The sequence below is a fragment of the Ananas comosus genome, linkage group 4, assembly GCF_001540865.1.
Source record: "Ananas comosus cultivar F153 linkage group 4, ASM154086v1, whole genome shotgun sequence".
Taxonomy (NCBI): domain Eukaryota; kingdom Viridiplantae; phylum Streptophyta; class Magnoliopsida; order Poales; family Bromeliaceae; genus Ananas; species Ananas comosus.
The window spans coordinates 13,234,085-13,253,475 of NC_033624.1; the positions used below are offsets into that span (position 1 = coordinate 13,234,085).

General features: G+C 35.2%; 1 protein-coding gene across 10 annotated transcripts; it reads right to left on the minus strand.

Moving 5' to 3' along the window:
* Nucleotides 789–19,130, minus strand: LOC109708819 (probable LRR receptor-like serine/threonine-protein kinase At1g06840). Of its 10 annotated transcripts, none has more exons than XM_020230664.1 (23): nt 18,916–19,125; nt 17,746–17,832; nt 16,278–16,395; nt 15,737–15,904; nt 14,873–15,023; nt 14,120–14,191; nt 13,891–13,962; nt 13,395–13,538; nt 13,207–13,278; nt 13,016–13,087; nt 11,510–11,584; nt 9,015–9,083; nt 8,833–8,901; nt 8,623–8,694; nt 8,305–8,391; nt 8,152–8,220; nt 6,493–6,980; nt 5,300–5,452; nt 4,142–4,425; nt 3,352–3,403; nt 2,958–3,211; nt 1,948–2,082; nt 789–1,547 (listed from the first exon to the last, which is right to left on the minus strand). In XM_020230664.1, the coding sequence occupies exons 4-23, from the start codon at nt 15,843–15,845 to the stop codon at nt 1,191–1,193; spliced, it is 2,856 nt and encodes a 951-aa protein (XP_020086253.1). In that variant the 5' UTR covers nt 15,846–15,904; nt 16,278–16,395; nt 17,746–17,832; nt 18,916–19,125; the 3' UTR covers nt 789–1,190. The 10 variants fall into 10 exon arrangements, with proteins under 10 accessions (XP_020086253.1, XP_020086251.1, XP_020086254.1 ...); XM_020230662.1 differs by having other exon boundaries at nt 15,737–15,912; XM_020230665.1 differs by lacking the exon at nt 16,278–16,395 and having other exon boundaries at nt 17,757–17,832.

Sequence of the window (19,391 nt, forward strand, 5' to 3'; positions counted from 1 at the left end):
TTAAGAAAAATGGCCAAAAAATTAAAAAAAAAAAGTGAAGGGACATAATTAGTAGTTGTCCGTAAATGGTTAAACTTAGGAAAGCTTGGTAGTTGGTATCAAAAATTTCAAATTTCAATAGTATAATAGAATAAAAAATTTTAATTAGACCAAGATAAAATTTCTAAATATAAAAATTTTTTGTCTAGATTAAATTTTTACATAATAATATAAAAATGATTGCCGGCAATTTATTAACTTTCGATTTTCATATGCAGTATTTAGCTTTCAAAAAAATTTAAAATATAAAATTATCTTTCGCTGCGTTTTTCTAATGTACCGATTAATGTATAACGGCGGTATCAAAGAGAACCCAAACTCAATTGTTAGGGGAAAAAACAGAAAATAATAATAATAATAAAGAAACAAATCCCCAAGACAGGCGGTGAAAAATTATTCTAATCTAAACCTAAACGGGAGGTAACCAAAAAGCGCACGTGGCCATCTGACTCTTAAATCTAGGAACAATGTCAGTAAGTACCCGAACTCGGGAGTCTCAATTGTTCCCACATTTTAATCCCTAAACTACAGAAATATTTTATAAATTTCTAATTTGAAGTTCAGTTTTTAGTTCATTAAAAACATATTGATAATAATAATAACAATTATAATTCTTATTTGGAGAAGATAATTTAAGGGGCGATATAATAGAGTGTACAAACATATTATACTCTTCATCTGCTAATTATTGTATGCTCTTTAAGGAAATAAAAAAGTACCGACCATGCATCCAGATTAAATTTTAATTAAAAAATTTTAAAAAAAAACCGAATGGACATTCATAATAAAGCAGTTTAAGGCATGACAAACGACGTACAAAAAAAAATTTACAACACCACCACACATATAAATATAAATGTACATCAACTACAAGAAAGAAACTTGGAAATGTTGAGGGCGGAATAAACTCCACATAGGTCCACGTTCTAGTCTATCTACTTCACGGAAAGTTATGCTTACAAACAGATTCTACATCGTAGGCATGATTCACAAAATCAAGAAACGAATCCAACCATTAAACGGCATAGTTTGTTGAGTGATGTGGAATTTGTTTGCAAGCACAGCATTATTTATTTTCTTTCCATCTATGGTAGTCCTATCTACATAAACGATAAATACCTTTCCAGGTAACTTCGATCGCTGCTTCCTCGTCAGCGAGGAGTAATGTTGGGCATAACCCCACTGAGAAGATCACTTCCAGACACATCGGACGAGACGAACGGGTGGTTCGGGGCGGCCATTTCCAGAGATGATGATGTCGTGGGCGTCGCGGTCTTGCTCGCTTCTGTTGCAGTGGATTCTGATAGCCCAGCGTCGGCTTCCGGCGTCAGTCGCCATATGACTTCCAGCTCCCTGACAACCTCCATCATTGAAGGCCGTGCATCTGTTTCGTCCTGGCAGCACATGAGAGCTAAGGAGAGGAATTTCTCAACGCATTCTGAGGGATACGAGCCCATGCGCTTATCGATCACCGAGAAGGTCATACCAGATTGAGAGGCCATCGCCACCTAAATATATTACAAAAAATAAACTAGACAGTGAGAACAGCATATATAGTCCTATAATCATCAGAGTGAAACAACTGCTACATTTTGAGAATTTCAGTTGGCAACAGACCTAATTAATAAAAGCACAATAATAGCAAATTCTACAAACATTTTGATGAGTTATCTCTATTTGATCTGTTATTTGGATGCTATACAAGTAAATCGTTAAGCATTTGTTTCAACCGAATGCATGTGACATTACAGCATATCTTTCTAGTATAATGAAGTTTTAGTTGACAACATATAGATGTAATACTGACGAAAAAAATGATGTTGGTTAGTTTTTGCCAGTCCGAATGCGCTACATCTTGATGTTGCATTCAGCAAACTTAAGAACAGAGCTTACATATAATTTACATACCTCTCTAACTATGTTTTTGCCATGAGAAATAGGCTGCATCCCCGTCAATAACTCCAAAAAGACGACACCAAGGCTATATACATCGCTTTTGTCTGTAAGCTTATGAGTTAGGAAGTACTCCGGATCAAGATAACCCTGCAACAGAAAAAATCAATAGAATCAAATACTGCAAAGTTAAGACTATCTAAAGGAGATATCTCTTCACTAAGACATCTCTCATACAATTTAAATATCGCAATCATTTCATTTTCTAAGTAGCAGAGATCAGAGATCACCCAACTGGTGATCTATGCATAATTGGATGATGTAGATATTATCATCTTAATAAATTCTGGACAATGGCATATTCCCATTACCACTTTCAAGAAAAAAGACTGTCCAAAGGAGGCAATTTTGTTATATACATGGCCTTTTGTCTGGAGTTCCCTAGACATAGGATCAATTACAATAACAGCATGATACCAGCAAACCGTCTCTAAACCTATATGATAAATTTTCTTCATAGAGATCATAGCAAGTAAACTCCCAGTAGCCAGGTTGTCTTATTAATGAACAGAGACAATGTACATTACAAAGGAGTAGTAGAAAGGAAAGTAAGTCGAAGGATAGAGGAATAAAAAAAGCATCAAATGAAAACTGTATTTCATAAAAATCAAAGCTATCTCCCTGAATCACGTGGTGCCGTGTCATTTTCCCTCCCATGCAAATAATTGGCCTCATTTTTCTGATAATTAATCCATTCAGAGGGTTCTTTTGTTGGAAGTTGAGATAATGATTGGGATCCTCAAACTAAACCATCTAGACCATCAGAACACTTCAAATTTGAGAATCTAACCCAACACAAATTTGCCGTCAAACTTTGAGCATCGAAGTCCAAAAGTTAAATATTGAAAAAAAAAAAAAAAAAAAAAAAAAAAAAAAAAAAAAAAAAACTTATGTAGAACAGCAGATTAAGCCATGGAGATGGCAAGCAAAAGGACAATCAATGAAATATATTCAAGCATACTAACCGGAGTGCCCTTCACTACGGTTGAGACATGACCAGGTGTAGTCCCCTCAGCAGTGGGGATAGGTGCAAGCCGTGAGAGACCGAAATCAGCGACCTTTGCAACAAACTTGGAGTCCAATAAGATGTTGGTGGCTTTAATATCGCGATGAAATATAGGAGGATCTGCTTCAGTGTGCAGATAAAGGATACCCCTGGCAGAACCCAATGCAATGCGCAACCTCATGGAGAAATTTAAAGGTTCTTTAGATCTAGCTGCTACATCACAATGAGTATTACAAAGAACACATCAAAACAATGAGCACGATTAAATCATTACGCCAATATCCAATATCCTACTCTTTGTAAACTAACAATAATTGAGGATTCACAGACATCAAGAACATGGAAAAACTTACGAGAAAGGTGATCACGTAGAGTACCATTTGGCATGAACTCATACACCAGCATCTGAAAGCCACACAAATTAGTATAATAAGAATACGCTTGACAGATAAGAGTTTAATGTTTCAAATTGTAGAAATTAGAAATTACTTTATTTTCGTAATTAGATCATTAACCAAACAGCAAATCGGCCATCTGAAAGTAACTATACCATTATTGGCTGCTAAAGCCTGTGAAACTACTATAAAGATTGAGCAATAACGAACGACTGATCAACAAGTACAATGAATAAGACAAAGGGATCACTCCAACTAGGAATGAAGGAGGATCTAAAAATACACATATATCCATGTAAATCAGAATTCAAGAATGCCTTGGAAAGAAAGCTGCCAGAACACATAAAAAATGTGTACAAAGACAGCTAAAATACACAGGTCAGAATAGAAACCATACCGAAACTTGGAGAGCGGTTATATATAGATAAAAAAATGCATATGATCATAAGGCTCCATAAGAGCGATTATGCTTAGGATATTAAAATTGCCATTTGCGAATATCTAATAACCATTTGTAAAAGCTCGAAAGTTCACAAAGAAAACCATTTTGACAAAATATGTTACAAAGAATAACTATGCATATAAGACCCATTTTGCAACCCCACCTTCTGTAGTAGCTCCAATTATTAACTAATTGCCTATGGTGGAACATCCATATGAAAAGTAAACAAAAAATAATTCAAATTAAATCAAATATAAATCAAGATGACTTTAGGATTAAACAACTCTAGATGTAAGACAAGCATACCTGTTCATCTTCTTCATCACAATAACCAAGCAAAGCAACCAGGTTTCGATGGTGCAACCTTGACAACAATTCTATCTCTGTGCAGAACTCTTTTGAACCCTGTAGAGATCCCTGTTGTGCACGTTTAATGGCCACTACTATACCATCAGCCAACACACCTCTGTATACCTTCCCATACCCTCCTTGACCGACTTGAGTTGAGTCGCTAAAATTACTTGTAGCTGCAGCCATCTCTTCAAAAGTGAAGCTTTTCACACCATCAATTTTTATTGCTAATCTTGACACTGCATTAGGTGGAAGAAAGTATTCAACAACATTCTTAGGATGTAAGTTGAACAAAAAGCAGATCAGAATTGATTTGCAAATTGTTCAAAATAGTTGGCGAGGCTGATCTATCTTATCATTCACATGGATATGAAAAGAATCACATAAATTAGTTTATACAGCATTTTTTCCATGGCACAAAAAAAAACATATAAAGCATAAAATAACAGCCATTTTAGAAGCAATCTTTTGAGTTCTAGGCTAGCTAGATGCAGTTAGCAATTCCAAGGAATGTCTCAATCGACATAACATAGTGAGTAATTGAGTATGATATTTTTGAAGGGTCAGAATAATGTTGAAGCAGCCTTTGATATTTCATTAAGGTGTCATGCAACTAAGATTTCTTGATAAACTTATAAATAAAACATATGAAAACAAAACATAAGCACATGTCAAAAACCACAGCAACTAACAGAAAAATACAACCAACGACAATAGAATAGTAAAAGGGGCTTAATCATCAGATAATACGTCAGCCCTCATGCACAACTGACTTACTGAATGTTGCTCGGCAAAATACAATTTACAATCACTAATATGAGTGACTTGACCAAGAAAGAGGTGACAAAATTCTATGAAGCTTAATAAGTTGATGCGAGATAAGAATTGCTTTTAGAGATATAGTTGATTGAATAGCAATATACTTCTAGGTGAAGGACCACTGCAAAGGAAAGAAAAATCACTGTTTTTTTTTCCCTGCAAAAAAGGCAAGAAAGAAAAATCGAGAATTTATTGGCAATGGTAGAAAGTTTATACTTTATCCTTTCACAGAATCAGTCAGTCCATTATACCTATATGATTCATTAACCGATTCTATTAAGCGTGAGGACTTACAGGAGCGTTTCTTTGAAACTGCCTGATATCTCGAATGCCTTCTTATTATAATAATTGTTACAATGGCAGAGAGTGTGGCTGCAAAAGCAACTGCCCCCAAGACAATGCCAACAATAGCTCCTGTTTTTAAGCTGGATTTTGAAGGATTTAACTCTGCAATCACATGTGTCAAGAATCAGTCAATAATACACATTTTTAGTTAAAGTGATAGCAATTTTCAAATGAAATCCGAAATGCAGTTAAATGAAAGTGCGCAGAGCATTTCCTATTTATCCAAAGATTAGTTAACATAAACATGATTGAGTCACACACATGATTGAGTCACACGACGGTCTATGTCAGGTAGGATTAGTTTATCCAGAGCATACATAAGGTGATGGATGAGTGTCACTTGGCACAAGCAATTCATTCCTATGAAGCTCTCGCTATGACTACTGTACGTCCACTAGCTATTGTAAGTAAATACCGAACAACAGCAATGACAGTGATTTTACAAGAATGGCATGGCAAGCAAGAACATCCATTTAGACAAAATAACACTTCAACATACATGCCAAACCATGGAACAACCATCTAAATGTTGAATGACAGCACCTACGAGATTTTACTGTTAAATTACAGTATCATGGAACTTCCAGCCAGTATCATGTTTGAACCTAAAGTACATAAATAAGCTTGTAAGGCATTATCTGCCTGTGCAATAATAGCTAGATATCGACGTAATACCATAAATCAGAAAGTATTGCTCAGCATCAGCTAAGGAGAAAATGAAAACCGCAGAAAGCAAGTGAATGTAGTGATAGAAAAAAAGGCTGAGCAGAAGACAGGAACAATAAGTAAAGTTTCTTGATAGATGTTGTAGAGTTGTTGTTTTCAAGTTGAAGTTCTTACATGGTTAATGAGAGAGAAGAAAGAGTCGAAGAGGGGAGGAGAGACACAGAGAGAGTTTTGGAATATATGATCTATTTGTGATAGAGTAACTTATCTTGATGATATGACGGCATTTAAGGACATACATACCGAAACATGGAGTTTTCTTTGTTTCATGGAAAAAATAATATCACATGGCACCAACAAGTTAAAAAGAAAAAAAGAGAAAAAAAGAAAAAGAAAAAGAAATTTGCTTGTGATTGTATTGAATGACCAGATCTACTTGTTACTGCTGTGTTGACATAATGAACTTCGCAACATACCGGACTCATAAGATCCCAAAGTAAAGTTTATAAGCTCATAAGGCCCAAATATATCTGAATCTGGAATCAACCATCCTGTGAACATGCTTGTGATTTGTAATACTTCACTTGCATTGAAGATACTATTGTTGGGAAACAACTTTAAGTTCATCCGCAGCCTTGGACCTTCTTCCCAGATGAAATTAGCAATTTCCAATTGATAAAGTGCCAACTTAAGCCCACTGGTTAAGTACTCCTCGAAATCATCATAATATGGACGAAAATCGGTGAATCCAGGACTCTTTAGACGATATCCAACTCCAAGTGGCACAGCACAAAAGCACGAGAAAGGAGATAATGGGTTATATTCATAAGTCTTGTCAGTGGGGCATGGCGGACAATTTATTTTGGAGCTTGATGTGCCTCCAGGTATCTGTAGGACTTGAGCTTGACAGTACTGGACTATATTGAGTCCGTTTGCATTTGCACATACAGGGTTCCCGTATAACCTGAGCATGATGTTAGATTAACATATACCATACGGAAATGCAAATTATAGGAGGAAAGAACATTAGTAACCGTAAAAAAAAAAGCAGAAAAATTATGTACAGAAAGCTCAGGAAAAGAAAATATCATCCATTCAAGCTAACAGTAATGTGTCCTCAATATAATGCTACTACATTATCTATTGCAGTCTAGGTTGCACGTGGAAGGATACATGATGCATCATGCAATTTGCAAATCAGCCACCAATCATGCTTTCCTCAATCTAAAAAGAACTAATTATAGCTCTCAGATTTGGTTTCATTTTTAGATCTTGAGTTAGAAAAATTTCGAATTCGGATTCAAGTTCAGATACACTATTTTCTCTTGGATTAAGATAATGATATCAGATTTTCCAAATACGAAACCGTTTTGCATATGATAAATATAAAAGCTAATTACTAAGTCTAAGGTTGATATTGTTTTTCCAGATTTCTCAATATTTTCTGTTTGCTTGATCAAAGAAATTTCACATAGTTTATCTATATTGACAAACCTTTTCTCCTGTAAGTCTATATATTCTTTCAATATTTAATTTATATCTATATGATTCAATAACCTACCTGCATAACATTTGTATCTCTAACTATTCTAACCAGATACAAGTTCGGATGTTAGTATTTGTTTAATATCCAAAGCCACATACGTATCCATTGCAAATATATGGATATAAATATTGGTTGAGTACCATCCGATCCGTGTCCAATCTGTTTTCACCCCTACTTTTTAACTGCTTGGAGCCAACTAAGCTCAGAAATTAGAGACAACGTAAATGTTCACAGATAATATAAGCATAGAATTTGATTGTCCTACGAATATAATTTGATACATTCATAGAAACTGTGCCAGAATGAAGACAAGTCTGTGTCTGCTATCTTCATATTCTCCGAACTGGCAACTTAGCACACTAGCACGCTAGGTATATAAGAAAGTAGAAGGATGCTAAGGGTGCACAAATGAAAACCGAAGAAGAAGAGAAATATGGTAAATAGTAATCGACAAACAAGCCTGGAGCAAATAAATGCAAATGGGATAAACATTACATAATCTACCCTAAAGAGTTCTGCTAGATACACCAAAACAAAGAGTAATATGACAAACACAATATCACTAGACATAAGTGAAAGAAGAGCATACATAATGGTAACGCTTGCAGGAGGATTAAGAGGACTTGATATATTAGTCAGAGAATTATTCTGGAAATCCCTGCAAAAACATTCCAACAAAATTGTATTTAGATCTTTTAAAAATCCCCATGAAAGGAGGAATTTACTAATCATCAACTCTTACAAGTATAGACTTCTATTTCCAGTGAACACAATATTCTGCCAGACATTAGATGGAACAGAACCTGTCAGATTATTGTGATCGAGAGACCTGCAAAAGATGAATTATTAAATTAAGCTTGGTGAAAGAAATGGTTCACCTAAGACACTAATGGCGACAAAGTTGTGTCAAGAAATGAGTTCAACATTGAGACAAAATTGAATGAGGAAAAGAAGATGACTCGTTTTACTTGGAAGACAAATTAATGTATAACAGAATAAAAAATAAAAATTGATTCCTTACACTATGGCTTTAAAGATAAAGGTAAAAAGAATAGCTTACAATATCTGGAGGTCAGGAAGCCCCGAGAAGTTTGCGGGGATGGATCCATTAAGTAAGTTATGGGAAAGATCACTGCAAAATTACCAGGAGTCAGGATAGAGCACGGAGTTCAAGGCCTTAGGTAATTATCGTGCCAAACCTATGTGCAAGTCTTTGTTTTTATAAGAAGCAATGTATTTCAAATTACAAAGACTCGCATTTGTGCCATACATGGTAGTGATATTATTTGACAGTTTGGAAGATGGTATGGGTCCTGTCAACTGGTTCCAGCTCAGGTCTCTGAAATACCAATTACATCAATCTGTCAGATCCCAATAAATACATATATTTGTACACAAAAATTAGTTAATCTCTTGATCTATGAAGTGGCATATCACGATAAGTATTCTCACAAATAGCCAAGTTGGCTTATCCTGCTAAGATCAGGGACACTTCCTTGTAAGCTGCAGTTCCTCAGACTCCTGATAAACGAAAAAGAAAAGACATAAACAGCTAGCACATAGAATTGAGACACGCACATGCATAAACGCGCACACACTTTCATCACACACACACACACACACAGCATCAATCTGACAAAGCATATGTTATCACTGTATGGTGCACAAATTTTGTTGGTAGAAATAGGCTGTTTAACAAAGTTACGATATTTACAGTCAGCAAATACGAAATCATGATGCTCAGAAGCAATCATATTATTGAGAAGAACTTAAGGTTAAAATGTAACACAGAGAAGATGTCCGACAAAATGCAGTATTCATTTATAAGTAGTAGTCGTCAGAGAAAACACATAATAATAGAGATTGGAAACAATCTGTTAGGATATCCTGCTCCTAACTATAACTTTGATTCCAATAGATAGATTTAATGTCTCAATCGGACGCCTCTCTGCTCCAAAAGAAAAAGGGACCTCTTCCACTTTAATCTAATCTAGATGCCACTAAAAAGAACTCAATTCTTTATTAATTAAATTGACCATTGATTACAAAAGAAGAGACCTCTTATTATAGGCCTAGAATCATTATAATAATTCTAATATAAATAAAAATGAATAAATCAAAAGATATTCCTAATCTAGTAGATATCTCAAATAAAATATCTTAAGTAACAAAAACCTAATCTAATAACGAAAAGACTTCATATCGGGGTCGTTCTAGGATTCTGAGTGATCTAACACAAATAAAAATGAATAAATCAAAAGATATTCCTAATCTAGTAGATATCTCAAATAAAATATCTTAAGTAACAAAATCTTAAACTAATAACGAAAAGACATCATGTCGGGGTCATTCGAGGATTCAAACTGATCTAACACAATCCAACAATAGCCAAACTTAATGAAGTCATTGTGAAAGCAAGGGCCAAAAGAGCACTTCGCTAACTTAATAGCTTTAGCTTTTAGAGAACAACGGTTGTTTCACATAAGTTAACATGGTATCAGATAGGGATGCAAACGGATCCTGGTTGGTGGAGCTCCCGCCCCAATCCGCCCCAAATGGGGCAGTAAACGGGGAGAAATAAACGAATTCGGGGCAAGAAACGGGATAATTTTTATGATCCAAGACGGATTCGGGGTAGGAAACAGGAAAAATTTTGACCCGCTCCGAATCCGCCCCGCCATGATCCACCCTGAATCCACCTCGAAAACCGTTTATATTTTAAGAAAATGTCCCTAAAAAATAATATATTTACAAAAAAAATCCAAAATACAAATAAGTTGGTGCTCTCATTTCTCATGTATTTGAAACTTTTGAATTTTGCTTCAAATTGTAATTGATATTTTTTATTTTTATATTTGATATTGTTAATTATATATATATATATATATATATATATATTATAATAAGTATATAATTATATATAACTAGTAATATTTATTCATTATTATTAAAAAAATATTAATTTATATTTTACAAAATATTAATAATATTATAATTTTAAAAAATATATTAATTGGCGGGGCAGATTCGGGCGCCGGCGGAGGTGGTGTATGAGTGGGACGGATTAACGATTATATTTTTGAAACGAAATAATAACAGGATATCCGTCAACGATTCTGGGGCAGGACGGCGGGCAGGAGCGGGGCGGGATTGGTAGCGGGGCGGGGCTCCCGACCCCAGATCCGCCCCGTTTGCATCTCTAGTATCAGAGCAGGAGGTCCTAAGTTCGAGTCCCATCAGGCTCCTAGCGTAATTGATTTCCTCCCATTTAATTCAAGTTCACGCCATAGGCCTATCAAAATGTCGCGAGTCTAGACGTGAGGGGGGAGCGTTAAATATAAAAACATAAAAAACACTTTTTTGTGCTAGCTTAAACTTTCGGAGAAAAACGATTATTTCACATTCTTTAATGCATTGCTATTTGCCTTCAACTACAAAGAACTACAGGACAAAAAAAACGCAAGGAAAAATAAACAATGCCAAACGTGCATCACTCGGCAACTAAGAGTAATTAATTCAGCAGATAAAATTCTGACATATTGCATAGCTGAATTTAATGAGGATATTGACTCGCTCAAACGATACTAGAGAACTTTAAATAAGACATTGCATAGCTGAATTTGGTGAGGATATTTATGAGCTCAAACGACACAAGAGAACTTAAATAAGAAAATTATGACCATACAGGCTCTTTAACAAGGAGGATCAAAAACTAGTGTATCAAAAACCCTGCTTATGCAGCTTTAGACAACACATATAGGAAACTAATCATAAGTTGAACTTCATCTGTCCCCCGATCAGTTCTATTTGCAAGGACCCATTATAGAAGTCAAGGAGGACCCTGCAATTCCTATTTACAGAGTATAGCAACACATAAACATTCTCCACCTAAATATTATCCAAGCACTAGCAAACGCCACTAATAGCTATAAGAACAATGCACTTACAACTTTAGAAGCTGAGTAATACTGCCATAAGAAGATGGAATTGAGCTCCCACTGAAGTTATTATTATCTAGTTGACTGCAAAATAGTGAACAAAGGTGAAGATGCCAGCCACATAATCAATATTAAAGCTTGTAAATCTAGGAAACCCTGAAAATAAAAATTAGAAAACAAAAAATTTGTCTTCGAGAAGTATATAGCCCTATAGAATTCAGCAACATGTAGATCAGAGAGTAAAAAATTAATTTGCTCAATTCATAGCAAAACTAATGTTGTCACAACCCAATAGCCACATAGTGCTGGCACTATGCTTCAGTAAGTAAGAAATAGCACATTAGTATTGAAAACTTGCGCTTAAGCATTTTGAGTCAGTGGTTCAAGCCCAAGAAGTAGCAAATAGGCTGTTACATAAGGTATCATAGCTACTCCCAGAGGCACTATCATGTGATATGAAAAATATGCAAAATTTAGGAACTAAAATTGACATGCAAAAGAAAGCTAAATAAACGATGGCATTATAATGTCGTTAATTTTAAAATCTCTTTTAGCAGTGTCATTTTATTGCGATGAAATCAAGAGATTTGAAATTTTGATTGCAAAAAAAAATATTAGGGACCAAAATGAAAATTGTGGAAAGCTTGGGGACCAATGTGCAATTAATTCTAAAAAATTGTTTGTGGGCCCCACCACCCCCCAGAATAAAGGGGAGGGCTTCAAACCGGTTGCCCTTTCATGAGTTTATATAGATAGTAGATTATGCATCCACAGTGCACCTCCTGGTTCAACAGGGCGAAGGCGGAAGGCCCCAAAAACCCACATGGATGAGTACTAGGAGGAGAATGCAAGAAGTGTGATGAGCTTGACAAGGACTGACAAGGCTTAGGAGGTGAGTAGTCTGTCACTTTCCAACAGTTCCACATCAGATAGTATAGGAATTTCACTTCAGTACATGAAAACTGGTATATTAATATTGACTACTTGAGCAGCTAAGCTTAAGCATTTCAAGTCTGCTGTTCAGGCCCAACAAATTGGTAATACTAGTGGACCAGGTTGGGCCATTACAGACGTTATTTGTGGAAAGGGGAGTTCTGGAGAGCCTCGCAATAGAAATCATGAAGCATAAAATGGAAAACAAGAAGAATGTAAATGTCACTTTCAATGTGATAAGTATCACATATGGAGACCAACGGGAAAAAAAAGGTCAAAAGCACTCCTTTTCAAATTCATTCCGAATGAACGCTTCTACAAAACAAAAACTGGGATACTTCACATGACCTGTGAACTAGACTTGCATCTGAGATAAAAGTAGTGGGTTCATGTTAAGCTAACTTCCGCTGATAGTCTGGTTTAGGTTGACAAACTTGACCTATATGACCAAATATAACCGGATCAATTATCAAGTTGCCCAACTCTGATTTTCAAGAACAGTTTGAAGCTGCAGTAAATATAACGGTCAGAGTTCATCAGTTATGCTGCATGTCAAACTAACGGATTTCGATGACTACTTACAGTATAAGCAGGTTTGGCATCTGTGATAATTCTGGGGGAAGAGGGCCTGATAGGTTGTTGTTGTCCAATAATCTGCAGTTACTCACAGATTAACAAAAGAATAAGGAAGCAGAACAAAGAGAACCCACATCATCACAACAAACAAAGCAAGAATGTAAGCAGGAATGGACTTGACCGTCAATAATACTCACAGGTGAACAAGGTTTGGTAATCTGGACAGCTCATGTGGAATTTGCCCACTTAACGAATTGTTGTTCATGTGGCTGTTGAGAAAACATAGAGGTACGTTTTATTAGAAAGTAAATCCCTTCCAAGTTCCAACCAATGGATAGAACACACTCTTCTGGATTAAAATGCTAGTAAACCATATTGTACTCACAAATGCTTTGTAGTGTTCAAGAATGCAAATGATTTTGGTACCGGCCCTGATATCTGGTTTTGATCAATCTGTATTCTATTTAAGTTAGGGAGGTAGCCAAGCTCTTCAGGTAAATGGCCAGATAATTTGTTGCCATTTAGAAGCCTGTAAAGAAAGAGAAGCATGTGATTAGTTGTTTCAAAAACATTACAGAACTTGCTACTGCTCGACACGACGGTTGAAAAAATAAACCATAATGACTAAGGCAGGCAATGTGATGAATTCCAAGATAATTAAAGCACAAGGATGAAGATGACTTTTTTTTTCATATCAACAGTTTAGTTTCTCTGAGCCCTGCGGTATGAAGATGGCTGTCATTCCTTTTTATTGATACAAATTTGTGCAGCATGAATATCATCAAAAAACAGAACTTGATGAGAAAAAAGAACCAGTCTCAATGTCAACTAGTCCTTCACACACATGCTGTTTTAAATACTTGTACAACAATTTGACTTACAAGAGCACCAATGAAGTAATATTGCCAATCTCCTTTGGAATGCTTCCATTTATGCTGTTCCACATAACATCCCTTCAAAATAAAATGATTAAATCAATGCTGAAACCATCTGGATTCAATTCGCATGAAACAAAAGTAAAAAACAGATGCCAATATGATTAACAAGAAATAGAAAATGGTGTTATTGGACAACATTATCCAATAATCAAAATCAAACATCTACGCTCACAATATTTGCATATAAGATAATTGGCCAAGCTCAGGAGCCAAGGTTCCTGACAGATTCCTCCCTAGAAGTTGCCTGCAGGGACAAAATTCATGGTAAGAGTATTAAAAAGTAAATGTAGTTAGACAAATATATAGTATATTAAATTTGTCGCTATCATTTGTTTAACATAACATAAAGCTTTACATAAAGAAATTTTCTAAGTCCTGACTTGTATTAAGCACCTATTTGGCCTAATTTCTGGAACAATTCGACTCAAAAGGTAACCACCATATGTTTGGAGTACAAAAGATCCAAAGCTTACAAGTCGAGAGGCAAGCTGAAATAGGTTTCTTGGCCTCAAAAATAGAATTTCCAATTGACAAATTTGGCTTTGGGCTTCAATGAGAAGCTGTTGAGAAGACTAACTAAAATGGTTTTAGGGTTTCTTAAAGAGCTTTAAGTCAAACAGCACTCCTTCATAAGCAGGATTAACAGAACCCTAGACCACCCACTCAACCATAGCCAAAGAAACCATCCAATTTCACTGCTAACAGAGGTAATTAGCAAAAGCAGAGTTTTGAAAAACTTCAGGAATCAATGAATTACTGATTTCAAGTGCTTAACTCCTCACATAACTGAAATTTAAAGGAGACGGAGGGTCTTTTTCACAAAAAGAATAATGAGTCATCACAAATTGCTTGCAAACAATAGTAATTGAGCATTGATTCAACTAAATGAGAACAAGAAAGATACAAAGGTAAGCTTCAGTCGTACAATTCTTTTACATGCAGGTAACCATCACTTAATGTAGAATTATAACAAATAACCCCAGTCCAACTTGATGTGCATGGATCTCCACTTCTCCAGTTCTTGAGTTTATTCTGAGGATCCACCAAACTGTTTTTGATGGACTTCAAAGCACTAACTGCATACCAACCCGAGAAAGTTTAGTATAATTTCAATTCTAGCTAAATGAGATATGTAATAACATTTAAGACATAATTACAAGCAAAGGTGTCATAGTTTATTCTACTTTTCAGTTCTCAGGAATCAAGGTAGATTTACTGAGAATAAAAGAAAGGTACTTCCCAGGTTCTCTTTTACATAAAACTTTGTGATCATTATTCAAATAATATAGCCTACAGCCCTATACATTGACTTGTAACAAAAAACAGCATTCATAGCTGGTTTCCAAAATCCTTTAAACAAATTATTTATACTGAGCTTTTATCTACTTGTTACTGTAGCCCGTAGGTTAACTTTCAAAGTATTCTTTTTATAAAATAACAAAGTGAAAAATAGTTACCACTAAAGTTTCATTTCTCATGTGAAAAATAAAAAATAAATAAATAAAACAGTTTCAAATTCTAACAAGTCTTAGAAAATCTAGAAAAACAAATTTACAAGAATATCCAATCACAGATTCTTTAATAGATAAATGAACTATCTCAAACATAAATTGTTTGAGAGAAGTAACCTAAACCTGAAAGCCGAGAAATCACAAAATCACGTGAGTTCAGAAAACCCATTACTTTTTGTCCCTTCAAATGATAATTTGGCATGTACTCTCAGGAAATAAGGTAGTGAATAAAAAGTAGAATGAAGCACAGGACCCAAAAATAGCATCCATGTTATCACCTTCTGATGGATCAGTTATTTGCGCTCTAGTGATTGCCAAATGGCAAAAAGATGGTGCAGCAAGAAAGACCCAGAATAAGACAACTTTAGGCTGTAACATCTCGGTCATAATACTGAAAGGAACTTCCAGGTTTCAATGACGCAAATCCGCAGGTGACAATCAGCCTCCTGCCAAACTAAAGCATCATAATTTATTTTAGCAACTAAAGAATGTCCAGAAACTACACATTTGGCTACCCAAAAAACCCAAAGGAGAAAATTAAGAGTTACCAACACAAAAGACAGTTTCGAGATTTGTTCATATATTAAATTCTACAATTGAATATGATAGAAAAATTATATGCTCACATAGTACTAGATGCACTAAGCTATCATCCAAAACTCGGTCTTGGCTTGCCAAATGCTCATCTTGTTAGTGATACACAGTAATTTAAGCCCTATTCTAACTTTCTTTGCATATGTGAGATCTTGAAAATAGTAACAAGAAAAGATTTAAGAGAATTGGAAACTTTGGACTAGTTAAAGTGGTCAAAAAGACTACATGGTCTATTGGTCCGCAAGTTGCTTGAAAATAAGCTGCGCTACAAGGCGAAGTCCAGCTAGTTCAGTGTGGCTCCTTCATGCAACCCTTTCGGGTTGAATAGCCCTTGCTGCTCGGTCTATGGAAATATAGACTGGTCAAGAAGCTTTTCAGGCTATAAATTAATTTTGGCGAGCATCACCAACATTGAATAATAGATTTAAGAAACAATTAAGACTGCAGAGACGAATAACATAAAGAACATCAACAAAGAAGGAAAAAGGTAGAAGTTTTTTTTTCTCCGTATATATATATGGAGTCAAACAACCTGAACGAGAAAATGCTTGTTAAGCACCCTCTTCAATCACTGCTCTCTTAATATGCAATAATGATTTTAATACTTATTCAAATATTTAATGACTCACTTGGTATGTCCACGTTGTCACAAGTCAGTACAGCATCATGCAATGTCCTGTTGTGGCTGTGCCACTCAAGTGACAAGTTGATGTGGTTTTAGGATGTTTAAATGCCACAAATTGATGATAAGGGAATTTGATCAAAATAACTTTGCAGCTAATCAAAGTTAATTAATCAAAAATCCAGCAGAAAGAGAAAAGAGTAGAGAGTATGTCAAGATATTAAATGGAACAGGGCAAGGGAACATAAAAAATAGGCAAAAGAAAGAAAGCCATGGCCTGAAAAACAAAGTTTCTTTTAATAATCTATCATAAAAACCTATTTTAAACTCTCTTCTTTGCCATAATATAATATAGACTAATTGAATTGTTGATTAAACCAAAAGACATAATATTTGTAAGTAGATTTACTATATGACATGTGTACACAACATTGACGGTCCAATAAATTAACAATACAAAACTAAATTGAGAATGAAAGTAATTGATTTTAACTGATATAGTGAAACATTTAAAAACCAAAATTTGCTTCTAAATTATTACGAAATGCTGATTGAACGAACAACTTTTATCAACTGCTAAAATTGTCAATATGGAGGCACTTGATCTTTAAGTTGAAGAGTTCTAAAACCATGAGGTTTTGGCTTCTAACCATTTCAGATAATTTAGATTTTATCTAACAGTATTAATCTTCAATATAAGGATACAACCAGATACTTTTAACACTATTCTAACTCAACACATACATATCTTGTATGTAATCATATTGATAAATGATAAGAGACCATAGCACATACAATCAGTTTTCACATTTAAAATTTAAAGTAGAAAATATATGCAAGAGTCAAACTGTGGGTAATAAAATGCATACAGAAATTTCGACAAGAGATCCACTTATAATTGCAAGGTTCTTAATGTTCTATGAGTCAACAATATAAGTGGATTAAATTCATACTTTGGACATCAAACTTATCTTCAGAGGACTAAATTCAAAAAAGTGTCTACAATAATATCTAAATCTAGTAATGTAGGTTTAAACTACAAATTGAGTAATTTAGAGATAAACATATTACTGATTTCGTACAGCTGCTCAAGAAGCACAAGAGCTCATACAGTCGATCTAGAAGCATAAACTTCTCCTCTATAACATCGTTATTCCCCTGTATTAAATACCCAAGAAAGATTAAATCTATTAGACTGTTACAGACATGGATATAGTAAAGGATTAGTTTCTGTAAAATAATTTGGATAGAACCATCGAAATTTTAAAACTTCTCCACAAAGCATGCAAAAAATAAAATGGGAAAGCCAAATCCATTTAAGAGGATTGTTAACCACTACGGTTTTCTATAAGATTAAGAGCTAATTCAGAAATTTCTTTACCGACAAAGGGTAGTAAAAGGCGCTTCTTCCTAAGAAAGTTGCTCGAGCTTTACTACCTAACTTCTAGAAGTAAATCAATCTCTAATCCTTGAGTACTAACAAAAGCTCTGTTCATGCTGATAGACTATAAAAAGAAAAAGAAACCATATATTCATCTGGTATCAAGAACCACAGAAACTCCATAAAAACTCTCAAAGTGCATAAGACAAAAGATTCAGATAATCAAGAATATGAGAGACGAAGTTACTCACAACCGCCTCAAACCCAGAACACCAGAGAATCAATACCTCCAACCCCACTTATAGGGACGAGAAACCACCAATTCGTTAAAGAGCTAATTCCGAAAATTCCTTAACAGAAAAAAGAGCATAGGTTCGGGCACATCAAGAACGCTAAAAACTTGATAAAACTACTCAAATCGGGTAAAACCTAACAGTTCAAATGATCAAGAACTCAATGAACAACCAGCATACTGACTATCCTCGGATGCCCCGAACCAAGCAGAACACAAAGCAATCGAAACCTCCAACTCGTTACAGTGATCCTGCACCGTAACAAAAGACTTCTAGATCCATCTAACAACAAGCACCCGAAAAATCCCACATAACTATGGATACAGTAGTTATGGCAAAACCTACGGATACAAAAGATCAAAAACTTTTTTTAAAAAAATCATCAAAATTCCAGTCCTCGGACTCCTCGAATCGAGCAGAACACCAAGGAACCGAGACCTCGGCTTTGTTTCATTGATCAAAACTTCTACATCCATCTAACATCAAGAACCCTAAAATCGCCATAAACCTCCTCAAATCGGCTAAACTCTAACCACTCAAACGATCGAAATGCTCAAAAATACTCACAGAAATCCTCGGACGCCTCGCACCCGAGACCTCGAGCCCACCACGACGAAACCTCGCAAAGGGGTGGAGGTCGAAACCCTAAAACAGGAGTAGGCGGGGGGGAGCTTCTTGAGGAATGGAGCGACCAGGTCCAAGAAGGAGGGAACCGAAAGGGACACCGACGCCATTGTTTAAATGAGAAAGAGATGGAGCAATTTTGAAAGAAGTGAGGGGGATTGACTTGCTTGTGGAGGGGTAGTTGGTGGGCAATTTATGGGTTTTTAAATCCAAATAAATGGAGGAGAGCGACGGGGACTGCTCATTGGCGGTTAGAGAGTTTGAGTGAGTGTAAAAAATGAACAAGAAAACGTAATTGAAATTTTCTAATTTATTTATAATTATGCACTATAATAAAAATAGTGTATAGTGACACTTTTAAATATTAATTCAAATCAAAAAAAATATTACTGGCTAAATTATTGATACTTTTTAAAAAT